The following is a 23,996-nucleotide window of genomic DNA, read 5'->3' as shown; positions in this document are numbered from 1 at the left end:
TTGGTGCTACCGCGGTGGCTCGCAGCACCCCCAGTGCCGTCAGCAACAGTGATTGCAGCTGCTGCAATCACTGTCACCAACGGCGCCGCCAGCCACCATGGTGGCACCGGTGCTTTTTATCCCAAAGGAGTTTTATTTTTTTGCCATCCTTGGAAAATAACCACATCCTGCACAAAAGTCCTGCAGGGAGAAAGCAAAGGGGTTGCCCGTCCTGGCTGCTTTCCCACACGTGGGTTGTGACATCCGGCACGTCCCCAAGCTTGCCGGTGCAGCCGGTTTTATCGGCATACATCCCAACCACAGCCTTGGGGTCAGCCTCCCGCTTTCCTAGGAAGTGGGAAATTCCAAGAAAAGGGAGTTCGGCGAAGCCCCCTGCGCCCCTCCTGGGGAAAAGTGCAGACGGGGAGTGTAAAGGGAGAAGGAAATGATGCAGCAGAGCGATACGGCACCCAAAAAAACCAGTCTGGCTTCGGAGAAGTGCCTACCGCAGGCACGGTGCCCCCACCCCCCGAACTGCCGCACCTGACCGCAAGATGCCCTGCTCGATGGTGGCTGGTACCAAGAAAGGGATTTCTCGGTAACCAAAACTGCACACTCAATACACCGCGTGCTCGCCCAGCACCCACGGGCTCCTCCTTAGCAAGAAAGGTGCCACAACAGCATCGTGGGGCTGGATACCCCCAGCTGCAGGCTTGGCTTGGGGTGCTAAGGATGCTCAGGGTGGGATGGGATGTTCACGGTGTTCGGGATGGGGTGGAATGGGATACTCCAGGTGCTTGGGATGCTGCCCCAGCTCAGCTCCCAGCCTGCAGACTTCACCCCACCGCTCCCCCAAAGGATCCTGTGGACAGGGAAGAAACCCCAGCATGTGGTTGAGCACCCCCCAAAACCTCCCGGGGACAGGATGCCCTATAAAGCTGCACTCCCGAGCCCTCAGAACACAGCTGCCACCGTGCCATCACTGTGGCATCCCCCGTCTTGCCACCTGCCATGAAAATCAGCCATCCTGGGATGTGACACGGCTGGTGTGTGGCTCACAGGGCTGATGGCAGCAGGATGTGGCCCAGCTCCCCCGAACTGCCTCCCCCTGCAGTGGCTGACAGTGGCCAGGCACTGCTGGGGACACCAGAACATCGATGGGGGTGACGGTCCCATCGGCTGGGGACGGAGGATCCACACCAGCTCTCAGCACCTACTTAGATTCAGTGCGTGGAAGCAGTACCCTCCCACCCGCAGTCTGCTGAACCCCAGTATCTGTATTTTTGTTCTTTGCAGGGGATTTTTGTAGAGTTTAAAAATATGAAGCTTCAGCCAGACCAGAGCTGTACGCAGTGGCCAGGGACATGGGGCCAACTGGGAGACAGAGGAAAACACCCCCAGGATTAAACTCCCTCCTGCTCCCTGCCCTGAGCATCCTGCCAGAGCCCACGGCTCGACCCAGGGAGGACATCCCACTGCACCTCCAACCCCAGGGAGTCCCCATGGGGTGTCACAGGGAGCACCGGCGCCGCGTGGGGAGAACCAGCCCAGCACGGGGAGTGCCGGCACAGCATCTGCGGCCACCGCGCACCTGGGAGGGCAGGGCAGCCGGGAGAAAGTGGGGTTTGCCAGAATCTGCCAAATATAGGAAGGAGACCGACACCAGCTTGGCGCTGTGGTTGTGCCAGAAGCGCTAGCTGAAGGTCAGGCCAAGGTCACAGCTGCACTCGGGTGTCGCAGGCGTGGAGAGGAGCTGCTGCGTTTCCTCCTTGCAACCCCCCCGTAACAGCTCTCACCGCAGCTCCTTTACCTGCCACTGTCTTTACTACCTGTGTTTACGTGAGGCCAGTGCGTGATGCCCATGCCCATGAGCATCGCTGCCCCTTCCACGGCGATGCTCCCTCCAGCACCCTGCACGGACACCTTGTCACTTGCCTTCCATGCTTCCATGTGGGAGCAGCAGTGGGGAAACCACTGTTTGGGAGGGCTGGCTGAGCATACTGGGTCTCCCTGGCTCTCTCCAACAAGGCTATTTTGGATTTTTGTTCTTTTTTTGGAAGCAAAATTCCTCCCAGCCCACGCACGCATGCCAGGAAAGCTCCCACTGTGCCGCTTTGAGCTGCTGCTGTAAGGAGCACAACCCGCACGGATGCGCAGGGGACACTGCAAATTCTGGGAGAACTTTTTCACTCTGAAGAGGAAGGCAGCCAGCTTTCCAAGAACGAGAGTGAAATTGCACCGCCACATCGCCCACGCTCGGGAGCAGCGGCACCTCTAGGTTTGACTGGCACCAGTGGCGCCCACGCACTGGCAGGGTGCTGGCATCCACCACCCACTCAGACACCCCCAAGTTCAGCCGATTTCTGCTGGGTCCCCAAAGCGCTGCCACCACCCGCAACACTGGTTTGCACTGGAGGGAGCCGGAGCCAACCCACTCTTCCCAGTGGATTCAGCCAGTACCCGGTCCCCTGCTGGAAAAGGCAGTGGTGGCACAGGGATGACAGTGGTGGCACAGCAATGACAGCGGTGGCAGGGGGATGATGGCAGTGGCATAGTTTTGATGGCAGCAGCATGGTGATAGTGGTGGCACAGCAACAATAGCAGTGACAGAGGAATGACGGTGGTGGCACAGCAATGACGGGAGCAGCAGGGTGATGATGTTGGTGGCACGGCAATGATGGCAGTGGCATGGCATTGACATCTGTGGCACAGTGAGGAGGGCAGTGCCACAGAGATGACAGGCAGTGGCATGGTGCTGATGGCAGTGGCACAGCAATGATGGCAGGGGCATGGTGCTGCTGGTGGTGGCACAACAATGATGGCAGTGGCATGGCCATGGCAGTAAATCCTTCGAGAGCAGCGGGTGCTGCTGTCGGCCCCTCCATGCACTGGGGATTTCCCTGTGCCAGCAATTTCGCTTCCACTCTGAGTCACGCTGCAAGCCGTTGTGCAAAGTCCCCAATGGGTATGGGCGAGATTTGTCGCTTCTTGTAAATGATGGAGCCCACTGTGTACCCCTGCTGCAAGGCACAACCTCAGCCAGAGCTGCAGCGTACCCCAGCATGGCTCAGCCCCACCGGGCTGCTGGTGGATGGGCAGATGACAGCCACCAAGGTCTGCAGCGGTGCGGGTGCTGGGTTATGCCAGTGTAAAACCACATCCTGCACCCACAGCCCCCGGGGAGTTTTGTGAAGTTTCCCAGGAGCATGGAGGCACACAGCCCTGTCCCGGGGGATGCCAGGCAAACTGGAGGGGAAACACAATGCCCTGGTGCAGGGCAGCAGGGGTCCAGTGGGGCTGGGGTGGGCACCAAGGGTTGTGCTGGAGGGTGCAAAGTGTCTGCTGTACTAGCAATCGTCCTCAGGAGTTTGCACCATGGGTAATCCCAGCGTTCGTCCTTGGGGACTTTGCATGATGGATAATCCCAGTGTTTGTCCTTGGGAGTTTTCACCATGGTTAAACTAAATGATTGTTCTTGAGGATTTTGCACCATAGATAATCCCAGCATGTGTCCTCAGGGAGTTGCATCATGGCTAATCCCGGTGTCCATCCTCAGGGAGTTGCACCATGGCTAATCCCAGCGTTCATCCTCAGGGAGTTGCACCATGGCTAATCCCGGTGTTCAGCCTTGCAGGTTTGCAGCACAGTAATCCCAATGTCTGTCCACCAGCAGCTCATCCCACTGCTGGTAGTGTGGCTAATCCCAATGCTCCTCCTTGGGCGTTTGCCCCACGGCTGACCCCCCGCACAGCTCCACCCCAGGCAGCCCCGTGCCGGGGATGGGGATGGGGTCTGGGACCCTGCTGATTTGGGCCATTTCCCTGCACACCGCCAGCCTCTCATGTGCCTCCTGCATCCCGTGCCCACTGCAGGGCCCCCCTGTCTGGGCTTGCCCTGTCAAAGCTCTCTGGGGAGGGCTCCAGGATGGCACACTCCCGCTTCTCTGCCTGCATGTAGAGGCTGTTCACTCTGAAACCTACTGACAACCGCAGTAAGCACTACCATGGGGTTCTCTGTTCTGGCCTTGAGGAACTGGAGGTAGGAAGTTTCCTGCCTCTGTTAAGCAGAGAAACATGAGAGGTGATCCCCGCTGTGGGCTGCTGGGTGAGCTTGAGCTCCCTGTGGACCCCGGCCATTACCTCTCTCGACACCCCTCTCTGCCCACCCCAAACCCCAGCCAGCACCCTCAAACCACCAACACCAGAGGCACAAAAGAGTTTCCAAGATACTCCATCTCTAAGCATCTCCAAAGCTCATGGCAGGGGACAGAGCCATCCCCGAGGGGACCGGGCTCAGCGGTGACAAGAGGCACCGTTGTGCCGGCCTGAAGCGCTGGCTTGGGGGCGGCCGGGGCACAAAGCACCTTCTGTTCCCATCGCCAGTGAACGGGAACACAAGAAAACACAGCCCAGATCCCCCATTGCTCCACTGAGTCCCTATTTCTTCTTAAATTAAACCTGGGGTGCTGCAAAACGCAACCCCAAAAGCCACTGGGTAAATCCATACCCTTTGGGGAGGGATCTGGGGGGGGGGGGGTGTCTGACTAGAAAACCCCACCCCATTCTCAGGGCTGATTGCCCCTCTTTATGCATTGATAAACCTCCACCAAGCAAGGCAGCAGCCACCAGCTCTGCACAAATGCCTTTCCTCCCCAAATCCCTGCAAACCACCCCAAAACACAGAGGCCAGCGGCTCACATTCACAGCAGGGTTTAGGAAGATGGGAGTTTATAAACAGGATCTGTAAACAGGCGGCATTTGCCAGCCCCCTTTATACATTTTTTTATTTATTTTAAGCCAAACTCGCTTCCAGCATGGGCTGCTTTAATAATTTCCTGGAATAAATAACAAGCGCGGAAAGTAAACAAGGTGTCTGCTGCAAGCAGGAGCCAGCTGCAGCCGGGGAGTGTGACCCCACAGCCTGGCCCCCAAGGGCTGGGGGGTGCACAGTCCCCAGCACCGACCCCACACAGTCCCCACAGGGTCCCTGCAGTCCCCAGGGTGTGCTCTGGTTTTGCATCACCCAAGGTTTTTGCATCACCCAGGACGATGCAAGAGCTCCAAGAGCCCAAGTGGGAGTGTTTGATCCCCCCGGGTGGGTATTTTGATCCTAAAGCAGGACCTGACCCTTGCCCAGTGCTGTGCCCTGCACAGCTGAAGGAAGCAGACCTTGCCCAAAATGCTTCATTTTTAACATCATCTTGAGGTGATGCTGGACATTACAATGCCCATCACTGGCATCAGTCAGAGCTGGGACCAGCTGCTTGGCAGGGAGGAGTGGGATCAGCCCCAGCTCAGCCCCCTCCGCGGGGATGAATCCTTCCAGACGCTGTGCTGCCTGCACAGGCTCTCATAAATATTTACCTTTGAAAGAAGCAGCACTCAGCCTCGAAACAACCACATCCTGGGATGTAAAAAAAGAAAAAAAAAAAAAAAGAAAAAAAAGAAAAAAAAAAAAAAGAGGCAACCACCCAAAAAATACCACTGGGCATCTCGCACTGGCTGCCAGGGCTGAGCGGGACCCAGCACCCACCACCACCCCACAGCCCCTTGCACCTCCAGCTGTGGGACTCTTGGAAGGAAGCAGCACAGTCCTTGAGCGCTTTTCCAGTCCTTTTTCCTGTGATTCTCTTAATATTGCTATTTTTTGCTCACTTCTCAGCTTGTACGTGGTACTTTCCTACCCAAGCAGCTCTGCAGCATCCCTGCAAGGGAGACTGCCCCAGCCGTGAGCATCACTGCCACGAGCTGGGGGGGTCACAGCAACGGCACAACCTGCACCCCAGAAACCACGGGGTGGATTTTAAAGGATGGGGTTAATAAGAAAGGCAACCCTCCGAGCCCCTCTCCTGCAAACCCCAACAGCCCCAGTGCCCGGGGAAGTGGCAGGCTGGGGCTCTGTCCTGCACCCTTCTCCTTGCAACCCAATCAAGCCCTGGCTAGTTCCATCCCAGCAACACAGTTTCCAAAATAAGAAACTCTGCTCTTCAGCAATTAACGCCGGGGCTGTGGTTACACTGCTAAAAGTGTTTTTTCCGTGCATGACCAAGGATGGAAAAAGTTGTGGTTAATAAATGACAAATAACCTTTTGTCTCATCACCCTCCCCCTGTGTGCCCTCACTCTGCGATACCAAAAAAGAGGAGGGGAAAAAAAAAAAAAAAAAAAAAAAAAAAGAAGAAAAAAAACAACCAGAAAAAGTCACCACTAAAATCTCAAAAAGCCGAAAGGACGCCCAGCCCCATGCGCCTTCGAAGAACAGCAAGTGGTGCAGTGCCGAAAGCAGAGCAGTGAGGGGATGCGCTACCTGCCCTGCTTGGTGGTGAAAATCCGCAGGCAGGTTTCAGTGCCACTTTGGGCATGGTTCTGCCTCTCCTGAGGGAATCACAAACCTCTTACCCCACAGCAGGTTTCCCAGCTCCTGCCCTGGGGATGCCGGGAGTGGGATGCCAGAAGAGGGATGACCTCCCTGGGGATGCAGGGAGAGGGATGCGGTCCCTGGGGATGCAGTCCCAGCCTCATGTCCAGCCACCAAGGGACAATGCAACAGGGTCACTCTTGGCTGGAGGATCAAGGCAGCAACCCTGCCAGGCTGGGATTGTTTAACATTTTTATTACAACAAAGAGAGAAAATAACATGTGGTGCAAGTCAGCTCGCCCCTGGGCGAACCTCGAGGCTGAGGGTAGGAGCACACATGATCCAGCCTGCTCTGGCTCACAGGATGGAAGACATCAGATGGGATCCAGATTGACACAAACATGCGCTTCCTGGGCCACAGTGACAACAGGACACTGAGATGTTTCCCATCACTGGCACCCAGAGCCTGCAGGCAACAGGTGCTCTGCTCGTGGGGACCCTGGGAGGAAAAAAACGTTTTGTATCTTTTTTGGCAGGAATAGAGGAACAAATTAGCTCACGGGGTTGCAGCAGCGACAAGGGCATTTGCACATCCAACTTGGTGTGTCCAGTTTTTAAGCATAATTATAGGTCACTAGTAAGAGGAAATGTGCTTTGGATTTGAAGCAAAGCACTGTGCTGCAGAAGAGGGGGTTTCCTCAAGTCCCTGCCTGGGATAGGGATGCAAAACCAGCTGCTGCTGCTGGGTCAAGCCTTCCCAAAATTTGGCCTCTCCATCCCTGTGGGCTCCCCCTCTGCCACTGCCTCTCCATATATTCTCAGCTGAGTCACTTAAGGCTGTGTCTGAGCAGCCCCAGTTGCTCCTGAAGGTACAAAGCAAGCAGTTCCAGGAGGAGCTGGCATGGGAATGGAGACCGCAACGCTGGGATGTCTCCCACCCCATGCCACGTAGAGCCCCAGGCACTGAAAATCAGAGCTCAGCGGCACGGGACCTGCTTGTTCAGGAGGTGGCAGTTCTCAGAAACCCGCTTCAGGTGAAAGGAAGGGGAAAAAGAAAGAGAGAAAAAAAGTCAAAGCAGTCTCACACTGAGCACTGAGATAAAAATACTGCTGCTCCTGCGGCCACGGCTGAAGACACATGAGCCACGACACAGGCACCATGGGTTTTCACCGGAAGGAGTCTTTCCAGCTCATCTCGGCGTGCCATCAATTTACGGGATGCACTGGATTTCATTAAAATGCTATAAAGAAACCAGCACAAATGCAAATCCCATTTCCCTTCCCCTTCCTGTAAAAACATCTGGTCAACAGAAACAGCTTGGGACATTTCCGTTGCAAATCAGTTTTCATGGAGTTTAGGATTTGGCCGTATAGAGGCACTTGGGGCTGGGGCTCAGCCGATGAACAGGGCAGCCCTGAAACACCGCGGGGCTGTTCTAAAACACGCAAACCTGTTTTGCCAGCTTTGGCTTAAATTTAGGAAGGTGGAGGGGCCTCAGAGCCACTCAATGCTACAAGTTATATGAGAACAAATGGCATGTAGAGGAGAAAGCCCTTATTTCCTCCACGGGAAGCAAGGAGGACTGGTAAGCATCACCCTCATACTAAACATCAGAGAATCCACTTGGGTTGCATGCCTAGGACCATACCCAGGGTTTCACTGGTTTTCCCGCACACATGTATGTGTAGAGCCATACGTAGATTATAGAGACTCTGATATCCCCCCTGCTCCAGGAGCTCTGCACATCAGGATGGCCCTGCTGCTGTTGGGTCTGGCCCCAGCAGCCTCATGCCACAGAACATGATCACCTCACCCCGGCATGGGTCGGTAGCATCGCATCCTTGCACCCCTCCTCTCCCCAGCACACCGACACCCCCTGCTGTGTCCCCAGGGTGGGGGTCCGGGTGCCCCTCACCCCACACTGGGTGCCCTGAGCCCACTGGTGCCCTGCGGCCAGGCTGTGACCCACTCCGGCTCCAACCGCCTCCAGATCATTCCTTTGCAACATCATTTTTCCAGTGCTGGAGGGAGGAAGGAGCGATGCCAAAACCAACCCAGCAGCAGCTGCAAGCATGGGAAAGCGAGCTGCTCCCTCTGCCCAAAAGGCCCATCTCGGTCGGCTGGAGCTCTGGTGGGACCAGCATGTGCCTAGGGAACGGAATGCCCACACCAGGCAGCACCGCAGGGACCGCCAGCGGCGGCTCCAGCACGGCTCGCCGACACTCACCCTTCACCCAGCGCAGCGCTGGCCACAGCCACCCAAGCAGTAAATGGGATTAGGGCTCTTCAAAGCGCCCTGCTCCCTTTGATGCCAGGCACGTTACGGGATTAGGCTCAGAGACCCTGCTGGAGTGCACCGGGGAGAAAGTAGGGAGAAAATAAGAAAAACTACCAAAAGCAAAGCAAGGGAGCAATGGCCAAGCCGCAGCGGGGCACGCGTGGGGCCACCCGGCTTTGTCCACGCACCCTGCCTTTCCAAGGCCATTGCAAGGTGCTGAATATTTGGGGGCTCGGCTAGATGCTGTAAAGCCATGCGGCTGAGCTGGATTTCCATTGGCATCTTATTATTTAAAGGCTAGAAAGGGCAAAGAGGAGGGCGCTTCCAGGGAGACCTCAAGGGTGACCGAGTCTAACAGTCCAGAGACCAGCCGGGTATGAGAGCACCCAAGGACTGTTTTTACCGTTGCTTATTTAAAACCATTAATATTCCATGACGATCAACAACATCTTAAAATCAGGAATAGATCTACCACATGGGTGAAAGGCAGCAGCAAAGCCCTGTGAGCACCCTGGGGCTGGAGGATGGAGGGGAGGGGGCTGCCCACCACCTTCTCTAGGGAGTTATTCATTACTAGTTGGTTGTTTTGAAGGAAAAAAAACCCAAATAACACAAACTAAACCAAAACCCCCCAAACCAACAAGCTGTTTTGTTCCCACTGTTCCACAGTTCACCCCTTGCTGGGTTTGGGGAGTGGGACTCCCTAGCACTGCGGGGTGCTTTCCACCACCCCCAGAATCCAACCACAGTTACTGGGAAAGGGGCTGGATTGACTCTGCTGTAAAGACGACAGGATCTGGCCCTGGCCCAGTTAATTAAAAAGGAAGGACCCGCCCTGAGAATATTTGCACAGGAAGCAATTTGCTCTGCAGACTTGCAAAATCCAGCGAGGAACATCCCCCACATCCACGGACCTGGCTGAGAAACCCCTTGCTCAAGGGCCCCGGGGACCACGGGGTCCCCCGGCCTCGAAGTGACGGGGACTCACCAGGACATCTCCGTGGGACAGAAATCTGATGCAGACTGCAAGGCGTAACACTGCAGAGCGCTGGGTGTGCTTAGGAAAAGTCTTGTTTTAAATGTCTCCTGCCTGTGGGTCAGGGGCTACGGGGAGAAAAATAAGGGGAGTGGGGGAAAAACAAACAAAAAAAAAAAACCAAACAAAAACCATCCAAAACCACCCAAACAAAACAAAAAAAAAAAACCACAAAACAAAAAAGAGGGTGGAAAAAGCAGTGTCTGCAAGCACCAGATCCTGGGGCAGGCAGCACACAGCAGGGGCCTGACCAGGGGCTCATCCTGCAGAATAAGGGTGCTGCTCCATGTGCAAGTGCTGGCGGTGCGATGGCTTTGCTCCCTGCTCGGCGCTCAACAGCTTTTGAGGGAAAAGGCTTGGCAGAAAGGATGGCTTAGTTGTGCCCTGTGGCTGTGCCGGGTCACCAGGGATCTTGTTGGGCATGGAGGTGGCCAAATCCATACTGTGCACAGGGAAAAATTAAAAAATTATAAAAACACTCAGGGGCTTGGTGCCTGGGTGGTGGGGGCATGGGGGGGTGCCCATGGAAGGGTGTGCTTGGCCCTGACTACTAAAGTCCCCCAGCATGGGGGAGCACAGCCCCCCCAGGAGGGCACTCCCTTGCTTCACTTTAGTTCTGGCTTTTGCAAAGCCTCAAGGGCAGGTCTGGGCAACAGCCACGGCGGATGCAGCGGAGCAAAGCCGGCAGCAAATTTGGCAGCAGCACCTGAAATAGCACAAGCCCAAACACCCCCTCCCCACCTGCCAGGGTGCTCCCTGTGGTGGGGTCCCATGTGCCCACTGCCATCCCAGTGAGCTGGGCTCCAGACCATGCCAGCACCCAGCAGCACTGCCTGGCTGCTGGGAGCACCCTCGAGGACCCCCAAAGTGATGCTGTTTGGAGCCAGACCCCTCCCCATGCCCAGGGATGGGGACACACACTCCCGTGGGGACAAACAACTGCAATCTCTGACATGATGGAGCAAAACCAGATTTTACAATTTGCTGTTGTTCCTTTTTTTTGGTGTTTTGTTTTATATTTAATACTGAGTCATTTGATGGAAGCAGCAGGAATTCAGCCAGCTGTTCCCTAGTTCTGCTGCCACGGTGAGCAGCAAACACAGCCCAAAGTAGGGACAAGGCTCCAGCTCTGCCAGAGCCTTCCTCCTTCCAAAGCATAAGTTAGTCATCGAAGTTAAATGAGCACACAAAAAAAAAAAAAAAAAAAAAAGGAAAAAGGGAAAAAAAACCCATCCCATCACGCCTGCGTAAGACCTGCCATGTGGAGGAACTGTCTTTTTAAAGATTAAATACCACAGCTCCCCCCGCATCGCTCCCTGTTCACTCACATCCTGCATCATCTCCGCTCCAGCCGGCGTCTAAGCACCACGGGAGCTCCCCGGGGCAGCAGAGATCTGAATTTCTAGCCACAAAAGTACTTACAAAAATAAAATTAAACTCCCTTACAGGTCCCACAGGGAGCAGAGGAAGGCACAGAGCCTAGTTTCTGTTTTCCCCCTTCCTTTCCCAACTTGCCCAGGCAAGCAGATGCCCTGGGTGCTGAAGCCATGGCACAGCAGGGATGGGGTCAACGTGGGGTTTGCCTGAGTCGGTGCCCCCCTGCTTGCTGGGACAGGTCCGTGGGGCTGGGAATGAGCGGGATGGAGGCCACCAGCTTCCATCCTCAGCTCACAAAGGCAAGTGCTCTGCTTTTAGCTGGACACCCCAGGGTTGGATGCAATTGCATCTCAACCGATTGCAACCATGAGCGCACACGTCACTCTCGGCACATGGTCACAGCATATTCCACCCTTCAAATGCAAGCCTGCAGCAGCGGCTCCACTCTCCTCTTCCATAAACAGGGTGCAGCCTTGTGTGGCTGCGGTGGAGGGAGAGCAGTGGCAGAGCAAACCCCTCTGGGTTCTGGGCTTGTGCCCGGACATGCTCACAGTGAGAAACCCTCGAGATGAGCGGTGCAGTGCTCCTCCCCGTGCCGGCACCCTGGCATTGTCCCCAACCTGCTGCCAAGTGACCCACAGCATCACCCAGCTGAAATGGGCAAGAGCTGGCAGGTCCTTACCTTGGGCGGGTCGAAGAGCTCCAGCACGTACTCCTCGCTGTCAGGCATCCCCGCTCGCCGCAGCACCAGGCGGCAGCGCTGCCAGCGTGTCCCGCTGTCCAGGGAGGTCTCGTCCAGCAGCCCGTACTTGAGGAGCCCCTCCTTGCGCACCTCGGGGGGCTGCTCCCGCGACAGTCCCCACGGGAGGATGCGCTTGCCCAGTCCCGGCTTGAGAGCCACCTCTGCCGCAGCCTCCCCATCGCCATCCCCGGGGAGGGCATCGGAGGAACGGCGTCGGAAGAGGCTGCGCCAGCTCCTGCGCAGTTGGCTGAGCGAGAAGGGCCGCCGTGCTGGCCCAGCCAGCTCCTCTGAGCTCCAGGACTTGTGCAGCCCCACCGGGGCAGCCTCGGGGCTTCGGCTGGGCTGCTCGGGGCGGACGCCTGGCTCTGCCTCAGCTTTGGTGGCCACTGTGCCCAAAGGGGCATCTGTGTGCCGCCGGTGTGTCTCCCGGTAATCCCGTGCCGGGCCGGTGGGCAGGATGCGGAGCTGGTTCATGGCAAAGCCCTCTTTCACCTCATGGCAGAAGTACTGCTGGAAGAGGTCGGTGAACTGCACCGAGAAGTTCTCGGCGGCCAGGAGGTCATGGTGCGGGTGCTCAGTGGCGAAGCGCAGGTAGTGCCGCGCCAGCTCCTTGGCGGTGCTGATGGCGTGCAGCTCGCAGAACTCATGCCAGCCCCGGGGATGCGCTGGCGTGCCGGCTGGCAGAGCGTGCCCATTCATTGCCGTGGCTCCAGCAAGGTGGCTGCACTGCAAGACAGAGCACACCAGCGGTGTCACGGCAGCCCCAACACCCTGATGCCACCACCCCACCCCAGCAGCCCCCGGCCAGCATGGCCATATGCTGCTCCAAATGCATATCCGCAGGGCAAACAGCCTGGGACATGCCGTGCTTAGCTCAGGCCCCGGTCAAAGCCGCTGTTGACCAGGGCAGAGCATGGGGACGTGCCACAGCCAGCCCGGGGGCACACCAGGAGCACACCGGTGAGCGACACAGCCGCATGAACATCGCTACGGCCCACTACCCAGCACAGGCAGTGGCCATGCAAGACCCCGAGCACCCAGCCCCGCTGCAGCACCTTGCATCCCTGTCCCCACCTGGCAGGGCCGTGCCTCAGTTTCCCCACCTGCGAGGTGGGGCACAGGCAGGTCCCGGAGTGGGACGTCTGCGCGGCTTCCTGCCAGCACAGCTGCCTGCAGCTGCCCGCCACCCCGCGGGGACACCCGGCCAGGCCACATCCGCTCTGCTCCTGCCAAGGCTTCGCCGCGCCAATGGGTTTCCCTCCAGAGACCTATTTCAACAGAGCTGATAAAACTGGAGTGGGGGCAGGAGGGGAGGAAACAACGTGAAAAGCTGCAGAAATCCAGGGACGGAGCTGCCTCGCCTGCCAGATCCACCCAGCCCCACCAGCCTGGGGAGCCGTGACCATGCCACCGGCACAGCCAGGGATGAGCACATGTCCCCAGGGGATGCTCTGCTGCCTGCGGGACCGAGGGGCTGTCGGGCTCTGGCAAACCACATCATATGTCTGCCTCAAGCAGATTTTGCTGCAAGGTCAATCTGACAGCACCCATGGCTGACGTGCAGCTGCCCCAGCGTGCCTGGCTGCGCCTGGCAGTGGCGTTCCCCATGGCCAGCCCGGCTGTGCCGCACCGCTTACCACTCAACCTCGTGCTCGCCCGCGACACTTATCGGGGCCCTGCACCCTGCTCAGGCAGGAAACATTGGCCAGCCCACCCGGATCCTGCTGCGCTGGCACAGGTACCGCCACCTCCCCAAAACTCCAGCCACCTGGCAGCAGCACCCTGGCTGCTGGGAGGAGAGGAAAAGTGATTGCAGTTGTCAGGGGGAGGAAAAGGTTGTGGTTTTTTTTTAAAAAAAAAAAAAAAATTAATGAAGAGGGGCCAGAAGGAAGCAAGCGGGGTGATGCAGAGCGTGCCGGCACGGTGGATCTTGTTTGCAGCCAGGGAGGCGATAACGCTGGGAAGCAAACCTCTATCTCTGCCCACCCGCCGCCCTTCCTAGTATGTCCTGTGAAGTTTGTAGGCAAGGGGAGATGTTATCTGCCCCCCGCCAGCCTCGTCAGGGCCCAGCTTCTCAGAAGAGCTGCCCAAGGCACAGGGCTGGCCGGTGTTGCGGCAGTGCTGGGCATGCGCCTGGCCGTGGTCCGGCTGAATCCCCCGGCAGGGCCCCCATGTACCGCCGTCTATCAGCACCACCAGCCTGCCGATGACTCAGCATCCTCCGGCTGTGCTCCCGCTTCCTCCCGACACCCAGGAATTGCCACCATGGCCACCGACACTGCCGGCACGCTTGGCGGGATGCTCCCCCAAAATGCAGAAGGAAGCAGGGCATCCATGCGGATGGCTCCTCAGGCAGGTGGGAGATTCCCAGGACAGGGAATTCATCTTCCAGGTTTTCAGACTGGCTCCATGCTGGCTTCGGGAGATGTTTGCAGTTCGGGAAAAGCTGTGCTTTGCCTGCACCACGTGGCGGGAAGCAGCCGAAGGCCATCTCCAGTAGCAACTTGGTTTTTCCAAACGGCGCAACGATGGGAAATACACCCCCAGCACTTCCTTCTGCCAGCACCAGCACAAACTGCAATGCCATCCTCCCTGCTCCTGCCCGGCACACTTCCCACGTGGAAACAGCTATCCTGGATGAATCTATGCTTGAGCTACCACAGCAGCATCCCGCTCCTCCACCCAGCCCCAGGTTTCTGCAGGAATATGCCACAGGGATGAGAGTGCCCGCTGCTGGGTGGGCTTCTCCCTGCTCCAGCCCATTGTGCTCCATGATGCCACAATTCAGCAGCCAGTGGCTTTAAGGGAGAATTTACATCTGCATCCCTTACACCCTGTATGTTCCTACATGGAGCTTCCAGCCATCCTGCAGGTCAGCACTGAGCTGAAGGACTTGTCGCAACAGCTAATTGCTTTAATTTGCACTGAATGGAGAATCCAACCCACCCTTGGACACACCATGGGCTGGCTGGTATGCAGGGGGCTAGCAACCCCCCCAGCTGCTGGAAGAGCCCTACGTCACCCAGCCTACCCCATCTTGGGGCTGGTTTTGGGTGCTGGGGTTGTTTTGGGGTGCTAGGCCAGGAGCTTGAGGAAGAGCGGGACGGGACAGACCGGCCACGGGTTGGCTTTGATGTGGGCTGGGACAGTGAGCCCCAGCTTGCGCAGGATCCAGCCCTGCAGCCCAGCCGCCCCCGGGAGATTTCATTAAACTCTTGCCCAACCTGGTGAGCATCGCTGCGGCAGAGGATGCTGGCACCAGCCGGGACGGTAACCCAGGGGTTGGATCTGGCAGTGGGTTATTTGTGCCTTCACGGTAGTAAAAATCCCAGTAAATGCATTTGTTGTTTAACTGCAGCCAGAGGAGCTGGCAGCACCGAGCAGCACCAGGGCAATGCTGGGAGCCAGCGCCGCGGCTCTGCCACCAACTCCTGAAGGATGAGCAGTTGGGAGCCAGCCGGCTGGCCTCACCATGGAGGGGCTGCAGGATCCAGCCCACCCCCAGCCAGCCATGCAGGGGGCTGCAGCTGCACGAGAAGGGCACCCTCCAGCACCCAGCACTGCAAATCCAGCCTCCAAGGGAAATGTTACGGAGCAGAGACCACGCTGCCATGCCCCAAGCTGAGCGAGCCCCACTCGCGTGCGCACACAGGCAGCCCCGGAGCATGTGCAGCACAGCCAGCACGCCACGATCCGAAAATGAAACCGGCCCCAACTCCTCACCGCCACTCTCCACGCCAGGAAAATGCATGCCAGCAACGTAAATAGGAAATTTGATTTATATGCCACTCTCCCAGAAACAACTGTTCCCCAACTGGAGGAAAAGCAGCTGGCGGTGTTTTCAGCTCCCTTTTATAAGCACTGGGCTGTTCAAAATTCACCCCGAGGACTATTTTCAGGAGGGAGCAAAGTGAGGGTCTGGGAGACGCCCTTGCTGGCCCTGCAGCTCCCCGCTTCCCGAGTGGCAGAAATACAAAGTTCCCACAATCCCAAGAGCGGGAACATTGTTCCTTCCCAGGATGTCCTCCATGAAAAGAGCTATTCTGAGCCGGCAGCAGCCTTTCTTGGCACGGCCCCACAGCCCTCTCGCGAGGCAGCTATAAAAGGCTGGGTTACAATGAACAGCACTTTTCAATGGGAGAGCATCCGGTGTAGGGGGTTTGGGGGGATCCAGGTCCCCAGGGAGGCTCAGGGGGACACAAGTCCCCGGGTATCCAGCCCACCGGGAGTGGGATTGCAAGGGATGGGTGATGTGGAGTGTACCCCCAGGGTGGTGGTGGTGCAGCCCCTCTCAGCATCCCAGTCCCTCAGGAAGTGGGGCAGCCGACGCTGGAGGACCAGCTGGATGTAACCCTGGATTGAGAGTGCAGAGGGGGACAAGCAGGGCAGTGCGGCCATTTCGGGGGTAGGCACAGAGATGCAGCCGCTCAGCAAGGCTGAGCAGGGGGAGAGGAGAGAAAGGGTCTGGCTGCAGCCTCCCAGTGTGGGATAAGGTGGGGGGGCAGATGGGAGAACCCCAATTTCACCCTCCTCTGAGCTGGGTCACAACATGACGTATTCGTGGCACATCCCCTGCCTGTGGCTACAGAAAGCAGTTCTGACTCCACACTCATGGGAAGTCCCATGAAGTTTTATTGCTGCCCTTCAGCCCAGCCTCTTCTCCCTTCCAGCAGCCTGCTTTCACCAATGGGGTAAATATTGCTGATTTCCGTGCCTGCCCCCCCTCCCAAGCAGAACAGAAAGCCCCAGCCCACATACCCAGAGCAGCATGGGGACCCCATGGGTGGCAAGGAGGGTGACAGGGCCCCTATTACACACACACACCCCTCCAAAACAGCACCCGCATATTTACAGCGCCACTATAAAACAGCCAAGGCCATCTGTGCTTCAGGCTAGCACAACCCACAGCAGAAACTGCCCGGCACTGTCCTGCTCTCCTCACTGAGTGGAGCAGCCCCCCACAGTGGTGTGGATTCTCTGGAGTCTCATAGAGGATGACGGCACAGCACCATCACTCCCTGCAACTCAACAGCTGTTTCCACACAAGCTAGAGGACCCCAGGGTGTCTCAGGAGCTTCCCTCTCTCTGCTTTGGCTGAGCCAAACCAACAAATGAAGAAGGAACAGCGCAGCAGGTTGGAGAGACCCCCAGCACCGCACGACCACACAGGTTGTTTTCTCAGGAAATCACGTTAAAAGCTGGGAGGTTTGGAGAGGCTGATTTTGCTCTCCTATACCTGCTTTCTCACAGGACATGCACCCCCCTCTCATTTGACCTCCTGGCACTACACAGCTTGCTATACGAAAGGCCAAAGCTGGCCTTAACCTACAGCTCTGCGTGGGCTGAGCAGTGGCGCAGACCTCTGGGGACGTGGGTGATGTTACAGCACTTGAAATCCAGGGGAAATCCACCCGTATGGCTTCCCCTGATCACTCCGCTGGGACAGATGGGATGGAGACAGCCCAACCCAAACCCATCTCAGGCCAAACACAAGCTCCACGCTCTCTTGGCCTGCAGAAGCTCACCAGGACAAGCCACTGTGGCCAGCTCAACTCCCCAGAAACCCTTTGCCTGCTCCCGTTCACCCCGGCACCCATCACCGTGGCATCTGGCACCCTGCACCCTGGTTTACACCATCATGCTCTCCTACACCCATTGCCTGCGGGGAAAAGCCTGGCAGTGGGGTGGCCTCTTTCAACAGGGTTTGTTTTGTTGCATGAAATGAATCGCTGTGGTGTAGGCGTGGGAGAAACAGGGCGCAGGCAGCGCTCCCGGGGGAGCAGCCGGCTGGGGGTCCCCGGCTTCGCCCACGGGGACAAGGGGGAGCAGCCAGCAGCCCAGCTCGCCGCCAACCTGGCTCTCCCTCCCCACCACAGCAAGGCCCCCCAGGGCTGGATTCAGCCCTTCCTCCTCACCCAGCTGCGGCAGCGCTGAGGTACCGCAAACCCCCGCCAGCACCAAGCTCTTGCACTTTCACTTCGTCTCACCCGCTGGGATTTGTCCTGACGTCTTCGCTGTGCCTGTCAGACCCCAGCAGCCCCACGATGTGTGGGTGGGGAGGGTTTGCCCTGGGTGAGCAGGATGTAAGACCCCTCAAAAGCCACCGGCATTTGCACCCCAATCCCTCCGGTGCGATTTACGGTGCTGGCAGACCCACTGCCCTGCGGGCTCTGGTGAAACCAAAACAGATCTTTTCAGAGGCAATAAATACATAAAGGCAGAAGAGAAAATAAAAGCAATATTGCAGCCAGGGAGAATGCACAGGGACAAGGCTCTCCTGCCCAAAAAGCAAGTTGAAAAGAAATCCCAGGCGTTGATCTAGTCCCAAAGAAGTCAAAGTGAAACCTGCCAGCAATTTCACAGGCCTTTAGACTCCACTCCTACAGCCTGCCAGCAAAGCCCGACGGCAGCTGGAGACATGCGAGAGCAGGCAGCGCCAGCTCCCCGTGCCGGCCACCTCTTCCTCCGGCTGCTTTTCCTACCTAAATGCAGCAATCCAAAAAGTCCCCAGGCCACCAGCCCACAACTCCACATCTTGAAGCAATTTGCAACAACAATATCGAAATCGCAGCTTGACAACTCGTCCCTGTTTCCTTGACAGTAAATCCCAGCCCGGGCAGCAATGACCATGTTATTGCCGCTGTCAGAGCCAGCAGGTCTGGGCTCTCTGTGGGTGACTCCGCTGGGGCTTGGCACGAGCAGGATTGGGCACGCTGGCAGGGCACGGGGAGGCCACTGGGATGCTGTCTGCCGGTGCATCGGCCTCGTGCTCCGAGCCCCCGTGCCTGCCAAGCCAGGCAGCGCTCGCAAGCCAACAAAGTCTGCAGGGAGCAGAAAGCCAGAGGAGCTGCTTGTCAGGCTCTGGCTGGTACCTCCGCTCGGCGCTTGCAGCGGGCACGGGGACAGAGGAGAATGGGGCACGGGCAGGGCAGCACCCCACAACGGCAGCTGGGGCAGGCAGGCATCACCCCACGGGGTCCTGCACCCTCCAAGAGGGGCTGCCTCCATGGCAGCAGCCATAGGGGTCTGGGGGCAGGCAGGGGAGAGTGTGCAGAGGACCCTTGTTCCAGGGACAGGGAAACGGGGGACCTTGAGGGGGGCAGGGATCCCAGAAGAGGGGGATACTCTGGGGTAAAGGGGTGCTAGCAAGATGGGGGTCCCCAGGATTGGGGGCACCCGCAGGGGAACAGGATCCCTTGGATAGGGAGTGCCCACGGGGGAGCCAGGTGCTGGGAGGACGGGACCGCCACGGGTGAGCGTAGCCCCCGGGAAGGGGGAGCCGGAGGGAGGGGGGCGGGATAAGAGTGGTCCCCCACAAAAAGGGGTGCGGGGCGGGGAGCATGGGAGAGGTCCAAGGGCTCGGGGCTGGCAGAGGAGGGGGATCACGCTCCCGGAGCCGCAGCGCTGGGGTCGGCGGGGGCAGCGGGTTGGCTCCCGAGGGAGCTCCGGGGGCTGCGACCGGAGAGTGGCCGCCGCTGCCTCCTCCCGCCCGGCCGGTCCCCGCCGCTTTCGCTTTGAGAGGCACAGCCCGACACGGCCCGGCCCGGTCCCGCTGCGCGCCCGCGGTTACCTGCAGGAGAAGGCGTCCGGCTGCCGCTCGCCCATGGTGGTGCGCGGCGGAGCGCCCGGGGACGGGACGGACGGGGCGGACGGGACGGGGCGGACGGGACGGCTTGGTACGGCACGGCACGGCTCAGGCAGGAAACCGGGACAGGCGGCTCCGCATTTCCGCCGAGCGGAGCCGCGGCGGCGCGGGGCGCGGACCCCGGCCCCGGGCGGGTTATGTAAAGCGGAGCGGCGCGGCCGAGGGCGGAGGCTGCGCGGGGGCGGGGCGGAGGGGCCGTGCCGCCCGTCCGTCGGTCTGCCTGTCCGTCCGCCCGGGGCCCGCCGGCAGCTCCGCGGGTGCGCACCGCTCCGCGCCGCCCCTCCCCGACGGTGCCTTTATCTTATCGCATCCGCGCCCGCGGAGGCAGCGGCATAAACAGCCCGGCTGCGCTCGTGGGGGGCGTGGGTTTTATTTAATTTTTATTTAATTATTTTTTAAATTATTTTTTAGGTTTTATGACTTTCACAATTTTTTGCTCGGTCCCCCTCTTTTCTTTCCCCCATCCCCGGTCCCAGTCCCCCGGGGGTCGGGAGGGAGCCGGAGCATGGGGTGGTTTGGGGGCTCAGGAGGGGTGTGTGCAGGAAAACACCCCGCTTTCCTGTTCCTGCCGGGCCGCATCCTCCCACGGCTCCACGGGCTGGAACCCAGGGGACCTCTGTGGTGGCAGCAGTGGGCGAGACACATCTGAAACCCCATTTCTCATCATTTTCCTCTGCCTTTCAGTCGAGGAAATTATTGGGCTGCAAAAGGCACCGCAGGGCACTTTCCGCACCCCGCAGGAGTGGATCAGGCCACTGGGCCCACAGTTGTCCTGCACCGTGGGTGAGGGCTTCAGCCGTGACAGAGTGGTCACAGTGTCCTCCTGGTCCCAAGCAGGGCTGGGGACTGGGGTGGGTGTACCCGGGCCAGGCTCGGCCATCCTGCTGCCCCCCCAGTGCCATCCCGTCCCAGGGGCAGCACAGCAGAGCTGCAGACACCCACCCTGTGAGCCATGGGAAATGGGAAGACAATAAACTTTTGCTGCACCTTTTTCCAGGAAAGGGCTGATTTGTGGTCTGTACCGTCACGTCTGGCCCATTGACATCTCCCACCCTTGTCACTGGTTGTCCTGCGAGCTCCTCTGGGACCTCACCCCCCCCAGGCAGCAGCAGTGCCAGTGACAGAGGGGGTCTCCTTGCTCCACAGACAGCCCCGCAGGCACTGCTCACACCGGGCACGCAAGAGCCACAGCATAGCAGCCCAGCCCAGGGGCTGGCATTCACCCAGCACACCAAGCCGGGGAAACCCAGGCATTTACAGACACCACACAACCGATTTGTGGGTGTTGGGAAGGTGGAACCTGCAGGATTTTGCCCTTGGAGACTGGGCTGAGGCACACTGAGCTGTTTGTGAACCAGCATCTGTGTGCCACCACCAGCAGGCTCCATCCTCGGTGACACTTAGAAATACACCCCAGTTGCTCACCCCATCCATTCCCAATCCCAATCCATCTCCTTTTGATGAGGAAAAGACTGAAATGGGAACCCCCCACTGGTGCTGGGCTCGGGGACTGGCCCTGACCACGGCCCTGGGGTGCTGCTGGTGTGAACACAGACCTGCTACCCCCCTCCAGCCCCACCAACCCCCCAGACCAGATTTGAAGCTATAACCCCATGTTCCCCTTGGGCATCATCTGCTTCAGGGATCCAGATGACTCTGCATCCAACTAGCCCTCCCCAAATCCCACAGGGAAGTCGCTGGGAGTGGGTGACATGATAAAATCTTACCTTAAAAGCTGCTTTTTAATTCCTTCTGCCGTTGCTTTATGCATAATTGCACCTTCTGCCCTTTTTTTTTTTTTTTTTTTGGAGTGAGATTGAGCAGTCGGCAGAGCCTGGTGCCTGCCCTCCTTCTCACGGGTGGCTGTCCCAGCTCGCAGCTATTGCACACTTTGCTTTATGAGCTCCATCTATTTCAAAAGCGCCCTCTCAGTCCCCGTGGCCTGAGATTTCTCTTTTGTTTTGCTTCCTGTATGAATTTTCTACAGTCTCTAACTGCTAATTCACTACCACTGACTTCTGCTTTTTCTGTTTGTTTATGCAGAGCGGCACAGATGCCCTTGTACATGCACACACACACATGCCACCGCTTCCCTTCCGCTCTGCACTGGGCTCAGCTTTTAACCATTGCGGCTTTCTTCTTCGTAAAAGCCTTAACCAGCTTCCAAGTGTCCTTCCCAGTTTTCTCCCTAACTCCCGCACTCTGGCCCACTTCATTTTCAGGGTGTGTGTGGTGGTTTTGGAAGCTGCACATCTGCATTGTCCCACCCCTGAGTGGGATGTGATCGGCTGCAGGTGACATCTGTCATCCCACTGTGAGATGAGGGTCGTTGTCCCCCCTTCCCGAAGAGGGTCTGGGGGATGAAATCTGGAAATTCTTGTCTATGGGGGCCTGCTCTCAGCTGGCAATGCCCCCCCAAATCTCAGCCTGGTTTTCATGCACCCCTTGAGAGGGCTGGGTGTTGGTGGGCTGGGTGCTGGGCTGGGTGTTGGTGGGCAGGGTAGTGGTGGGCTGGGTGGTGATAGAGGGGGTGCTAGTGGGCTGGGTTGTGGGTTGGGTGATGGGTGATGGTGGGCTAGGGGGTGATGATGGCCAAGGTGGTGGTGGGTTGGGTGGCGAGCAGAGTGGTGGGCTGGGTGCTGGGCTGGGTGGTGGTGGGTAGGGTGGTGGTGGGCGGGGTGGTGGTGGAGGGGGTGGTAGTGGGCTGGGTGATGGTGGGCAGGGGAGTGATGGAGCGGGTGATAATGGGCTGGGTGGTGATGGGTTGGGTGGTGGGCAGAGCGGTGGGCTAGGTGGCGGGCTGGGTGGTGGTGGTGGGCAGGGTGGTGATGGTGGGGTGCGCCGCGGCTGGCTGCCCGCAGCCGTCGCTGGGCTCCAGCCGCCCCCTCCCGGGCAGCCGCCGCGCTGCACGCCGCCTGCGCCCCCCGCCCGCCGCCTGCGCCCCCCGCCCACGCCTGCGCCCCCGGCCCGCCCGGATGTGCCCCCTGCCCTGCCCACCCTCCACCCTGGCGGGGGGCAGGGGGCTGCCAAGGCGGGGGATCCGCGGAGGACGTGGGCTCGGAGCGGGAGCGGGCTGCCCGCACCCCGCATCGCACCGCGGAGTGTCCCACACGGCGGTTTCCCAGACGGTCACAGCTTGCTCACCTTGAACCCCGGGGCACAGCTTCCGCGGCCATTTGGGGGCCCTGGGGCCCACTGGGGCCATCAGACAACGGACACCCGCACCCCTTCTCATCCATGTGCATCCATGTTTCATCCCCCATCCAGCAGCCCCTCTGTACCCACCCAGCACCCCGAGGTTTCCAGGAGGCCCCCAACCGAGCTGGGTGACTCAGAGCTCCCCATCTCACCTCGCTGAGCCATCAAGCACCCGCCGCTGTGTAACCACACCAGCCAATTCACCAGTCATGGGAGCAGCAGGAAGCACAGGCCCAAGGCAGCCCGCGTCCAGAAAGGCACCCGGCAGCCCCTCACCTCCTTTCAGACCCTTTTTGTCTCCGTTTTCCCTGCTGTCAGGCAAACTCAGCACGGGAATTCATTTTCTTACCTTTCCCAGCAAGATCTGGCAGGGGAAACTGAGGCACAGACTCTGGGCTCCTTGCTGGGGGGCTACTGGGGGAACAACAGGGAAAATATCACGGAGCCACTCAGAAGGGGAAGTGTGGAGCCAGTGCAGCAACACGCGATTGTCCCAAGGGAGACCCAACGGGAAGCAAAAACCCAGGGGGGAATTTTGCGGTGTTTTTTGAGGATTTGGGGCGGCTCTCCAAAGCAGCTTCCAAAGGGCTCCCTGGGAAGCGGCCGCCGTGCTAAACCGGCTGATGGGGCTGCAAGAAGCAGTCGAGGTTTTGGAGTCCCAGCAAAGACAGGCAGAGCTGGAGTGTGGGCTTCCCTTTTTCAATTACCCCAGCTGGTCTAATAAAGATATTGCTTCTCCCCACGGTCCTTCCCCTTCCTAATCTTGCCGTGTGAAAAGGCACCTCTCAGCAAGGCAGGGAGATAAGCGGTGCAGGGAGACCCAAGACTTTTCCATGGTGGCCTTGAACAGGGCCGCTCTGCTCAGGAGGGAAGATAAAGCCCCGATGGTTTTAGTGCTAGTTTAAAACCCTTTTTGTAGTCTGAAAGAGAAAGTCTGCAGGTGATAGGGGGGAAAACCCTCAGTGAACTGAAAACTACTGCCACAAGCAGAAGATTGCAAAGCCCCGAGCAGCCGTGTAGGGTGGTGGAGGCATCTACGGTGGGGAGCAGTGGGGACCACGACCTGTGGGCAGCAGTGGTTGTGGCAGAGGTCACAGACGGCAGGATTTCTTAGCTGGGGGCCTGCAAAATGAGCGCCAACACCTTGTCTGCTAAAATGTATACACTGCCATGCAGCCCAGCAGGGGAACGAAGAAACTGGAGGAAAGGGACAGCGATAAGGAGAGCGAATCCTTGACGCTGGTGTTTGCTGGGACATGGTAAGGACAGCAACGTTGCCAAGGTGGTCCTCAGGCTGGTGACACTTTCAGGGTGGAAGGCCAACCAAGAGCAGAAGTCAGCCTGGAGGCTTCCCCCAGCCAAAAGGTTTATGGTTGCCCTGGGA

At 58.5% G+C, this 23,996-nt stretch overlaps 1 protein-coding gene across 10 annotated transcripts in view; it reads right to left on the bottom strand.

Annotated features, from left to right (window-relative positions):
- Window positions 1–21,219, bottom strand: part of SH2B3 (SH2B adaptor protein 3) — a 43,891-nt gene extending 22,672 nt beyond the window's left edge. For 2 of the 10 annotated variants that reach the window (XR_005102314.1, XM_037375612.1), the window contains exons 1-2: window positions 12,844–13,366; window positions 11,710–12,495 (exon numbers count right to left, since the gene is read on the bottom strand). Coding sequence is in view for 9 of the 10 variants with exons in the window: in XM_037375612.1 (XP_037231509.1) it covers window positions 11,710–12,495; window positions 12,844–12,984 (927 nt within the window). In the remaining variant the exon portion in view is untranslated. Of the gene's footprint in view, window positions 1–11,709; window positions 12,496–12,843; window positions 13,367–13,406; window positions 13,528–17,756; window positions 17,918–19,339; window positions 19,574–21,141 lie in introns of those variants that run through there. The other 8 variants (XM_037375609.1, XM_037375606.1, XM_037375613.1 and 5 more) reach the window with 8 other exon arrangements.
- Window positions 21,220–23,996: the final 2,777 nt, after the last annotated feature.

The sequence above is a fragment of the Falco rusticolus genome, chromosome 1 (genome assembly GCF_015220075.1).
Source record: "Falco rusticolus isolate bFalRus1 chromosome 1, bFalRus1.pri, whole genome shotgun sequence".
In the NCBI taxonomy this organism is placed as follows: Eukaryota; Metazoa; Chordata; class Aves; order Falconiformes; family Falconidae; genus Falco; species Falco rusticolus.
This window is presented reverse-complemented; position numbering and strand designations above follow the sequence as displayed.